The sequence below is a fragment of the Bison bison genome, unplaced genomic scaffold (genome assembly GCF_000754665.1).
Source record: "Bison bison bison isolate TAMUID 2011002044 unplaced genomic scaffold, Bison_UMD1.0 scf7180017864519, whole genome shotgun sequence".
In the NCBI taxonomy this organism is placed as follows: Eukaryota; Metazoa; Chordata; class Mammalia; order Artiodactyla; family Bovidae; genus Bison; species Bison bison.
Window position 1 is genome coordinate 3,764,141 of NW_011495072.1, and position 4,105 is coordinate 3,768,245.

A 4,105-nucleotide genomic window follows, 5' to 3' on the forward strand; every position below is an offset into this window, starting at 1 on the left:
CGCAAACAGCACAGTGCCAACATTGCAGCCAGGTGCCTTCTCACCATCTATCGCTTTAGAACCTTAACTGTAAACTGTTTTTTTCTTTTTCTTTCTCCCCCACTTCCCTCAAAGTACAACTAGCATGACTGCCAGCTGAGGGTGGGGCCTGACCTTTTAATCATGGTCATTTAAGACCTGGGGTTTGCTTCGACCGAGTTGTGTCTCAGCCTGCTCCTTTTGCATGTTGCCTGACAGACTCGTGGAACCTCCCGTCTTTATGGATCCCCCCTCTTTTCAAGGATGCTTCACCATGAACCTGTCTGAAGAACCAAGGAAGTAAAACTGCAAATGAGGTTATGTTTTCTGGTGCTTCTTATTGAAGTGTGTGCATAGAGATTTCAATTCCTTATACAAATCTACCAGTAGGCCGTGGGTCCAGTTTTGCACCTGGAGCCTGGGGAGTGGATGTCAGTTGTTCTGGTGGGGGATGAAGGGGAACTGGTTGAATTGGGATGGCCACATTTGGTCGCACTGTCATACCGCACCAAATAGCCTCTTTCCCATTCAGCACTAGATGACACCTGGGGTCAAGTCAAGGCTTTTATTTCACTGCTACTCCCAATACAGTAGGCAAGTGTCCACGAGGCACATAAGAAACCAAGAGTGTCTCAAGCAGGAAGCTGCTTGTACAAGACACGGCCACAGTGACTGCTTGACATCTGACATGGGCACGTGCTCTGAGAGGGAATCTGTGCTATATCACCCAGTCCTCGTGTGCACACTGTTATTCCCTTCCTGGAGAAGCGGTGATCGGGGAAGGGGGCCAGAGACTGCAGACATCAGGCAGCCTGGCTGCGTTAGAAGTCACAGACTGCAACTCACTTGGTTGTGGCTCACGGGCTGGGGAGGCGATCGTGGTCTGCTTGGAGAGCACCCTTGCTGGAGGATGGAGGTGTGGGCGTGCACACCCGGAGTGGAGAAATTCCACAGTGCCTTTTATGGGAAAGGACGGGTTTTCATCTCTTTTGATGAGAGGAAGGGGACAGCTGCGGCAGAGTTAGGAGTTTTCTTCGGCGTCACAGGGAGGTTTCGTTTGAACGCGAGGCTTGGGGAGGGGAGGGCCTTTTTGCTGGTGAACTTGTGTGCCTGGCGTCGGAGGAAGCCTCTTCTGCTGGGGCTGGACACGGGGGCCAAGAGCCCGTGGACGATGAGCGGGGGGCTGAGAACGATGGCCAGGTACTGGAGGAGTTTGGGACATGCCTGGATTTGCAGGAGTCGAGACTGGAGTCTGTTGAGGCTTCCGGCCTCTTTCCTCAAGGATCGCTCTCTGTGCTTTTATCTCCAGCTCCTCATCTGCAAGGATCAAAGAAGAGTTCTCTGAAGAGTTCTCTTGGCAAAAATCAGGATCAGCGTAACAATACCGAGCGCACCTCCTGTGCACACCACAGCATGCTAGCTGCTCTGGGGAGGATACGATGAGAAGGCAGAAGCCACCTCTCCTCGCCAGAGACTCCAGGTCTTGAGGGGGAGGACAGAAAGGCCCACCAGCAAGATAGAGGGACAGCCCAGGGCTTCAGAGAACTCAGGGAGTCAGAGGCAAGGAATCCGCTGGAGAACTTGATGCCTGGATCTCCAGGGGGCAGAGAGGGCACTCAGACCCCAGCCCTGCCTCAGAGTCACCCCAGGCATCACACCGTAGCACCACTCAGGGTCAGAGCCCTTATAATAGGATCTGTAGTAGTCAGAGAGGGGCTTCCCTGGTGGCTCAGATGGTAAAGAATCTTCCTGTAGTGTGGGAGACCCGGGTTCGATCCCTGGGTCAGGAAGATCCCCTGGAGAAGGATATGGCAACCCACTCCAGCATTCCTGCCTAGAGAATCCCACAGACAGAGGAGCCTGGCAGGCTGCAGTCCACGGGGACACAAAGAATCGGACACGACTGAGCAACAAACACACACAGTCAGAAAGGATGTTAGTAACCACCTGCCTTCAGATGGGTCTCTGAGATCTACCTTTCACCCACTTCTGTAATTCACCCACATTCTGGCGAGGGGTTGGGATATATGCAAGGGGCTGTTTAGTCCTTAGAAACATATTAGTTTCTCAGAAATTCATAAGCCAGCCCTATGCTCTTGAACTTGGAAGAAAAATTCCTCCTCTGGTCACTCACCTCTCTGGGATTTTCTGCTTTCTGTGATGGCAATCCGTGAAGACAGGCCTACGACTCAGAGAAATGTAATTTCCCTTTGCTGTTTTAAAGTCACACAGGAAATCTGAGGATGCTCAGGTGCCATAGGCTTGGAGGGCCCCGGTGGCCCCTCTGGCCCCCTTTGGGCTACAAGTTAGGTATTTCCTTCCCTGTGCCCAAAGCCATGCTCACAGTGTTCTCTAGAAAGCTAGAAAGAGGATCCCTCCCCGGGGCGGATGGCTGCTCACATCAGTACCGGGGTGTATGTTAGGAAACACGTGCCCTCTCTGAGCACCACCCTGTGACTTCAGGTGACAAGTGAAGTGAAAGTTGCTAGTCGTGTCTGACTCTTTGTGACACCATGGACTGTACAGCCCATGAAATTCTTCTGTCCAGAATACTGGAGTGGGTAGCCGTTCCCTCCTCCAGGGGATCTTCCCAACCCAGGGATCAAACCCAGGTCTCCCGCATTGCAGGCAGATTCTTTACCAGCTGAGCCATCAGGAAAGCCCAAGCACCCTTCTCTGACTGCTGGAAATCCAGGCAGTGGGTGACTCTGAACGCAAAGACTCAAAGCCAAATGCTGGGGTTTTGGTGAGGAGCTGCTGCTGTGCTATGAGCACAAAAAGTGAAATGCACAGCAAGGGAAAAATATATCTTCTGTGCCATCTTTGGTGCCTCCAGGAGGCAGAGGTGGTGCCATGAGGCCATGCAGAGGACTTTGAGCCCCAACCCCAGGTCCCAGCTATGGGGCTGTGGGAAAGCCTTTTTCCATCCTTGGACTGCAAGCTGGAGCTGGCCATTTGCTTACTGCTAGTCTGGTCACCCGCTGTTTTGTTCATTTGTTTTTAGAATGCTTATTCCCTATCTTCCAGGTATTAGTTACCATTGCTAAGTGCCTGTGATGGCTCAGACACAAGCACTCTTCTTAGATAGCCTAAAGTCAACAAGCAGCACAAACCAGGACTGCGAATCACTATGTCAGTCTCTGGTAAGGGCCCAGGGCCACTAGAGAGATGCAGACAAAGAGCCCCATGAGTTCTGGGAGGAAGAGAGGGGTACGGCCAAGGGGCTGACGCCTCAGGTTGGCTTGGACAGACAAGGCAAGTCATCAGAGCTCTGTGCAGCCCACCCTCAGAGCAGGACTGTGGGCCCCAGCACACCCATGCGCGCAACTCCAGCTGCAGCCCACATTGCTCCACGCCTGCATGGAATCCCTCCAGCCTCAATGTGCTCCTCTCTCACTGCATCTCCTGGTTGCTCAGCACTAGGCCTGGACTAGATGAAGAGAACAGCCACCCAGGGCAAAAAACCAAAGGCGGCCCTAACCCCTGGGGCTGTGCAAAGGCAGGGTCAACCCTGGGGGTGGAGGTCTCCTCAACTTTTGTACCTGGGGATCCTTGTTCACCTTACCCTTGTCCTAACTCAGCCTACTGGCCACAGTATTTGGGACAAAGCATTTAACCTCACTGAACTTAAACTTCACCTGAAGGAATATAATCTGTCTCATATGATCATGCAGAAAGTTGGATGAGATAGTGAATATAAACATCAAAATAGGGAGGGAGGTTCAAGAGGGATGGAACATGGGTAAACCTATGGCTGATTCATGTTGATATACGGCAGAAGCCAGCACAACACTGTAAAGCAATTATCCCCCAATTAAAAATAAATACATTTTTAAAAAGCATCATATTACAGATTAGGGTCTGGCACAGCCAACTCCTTTGTCAGCGTGAGTTGATCATCATGTTGGTCATTTCAGCCTCATGAGAGAACAGTTGTTTTGCCACCGGGTGGCATGTGAGGTGCAAGCATGGGATCTTTGACTCTTAAGCAGTGAGGAAGGAGAGTTTGCAGGGGGAATGGGGATGGAAAACTGCCCGAGTAGGGCCAAGGAAACCGTGTGTGCTAATGGGACTAACCCCACGGGGG

At 52.0% G+C, this 4,105-nt stretch overlaps 1 protein-coding gene across 1 annotated transcript in view; it reads right to left on the minus strand.

The window, feature by feature from the left end:
• Positions 1 to 569: 569 nt before the first annotated feature.
• Positions 570 to 4,105, minus strand: part of CD2 (CD2 molecule) — a 14,828-nt gene continuing 11,292 nt past the window's right edge. The window contains exon 5 of the mRNA XM_010830722.1: positions 570 to 1,335. Within this exon, the coding sequence (XP_010829024.1) occupies positions 1,040 to 1,335 (296 nt within the window). The 3' untranslated portion in view covers positions 570 to 1,039. The remainder of the gene's footprint in view (positions 1,336 to 4,105) is intronic.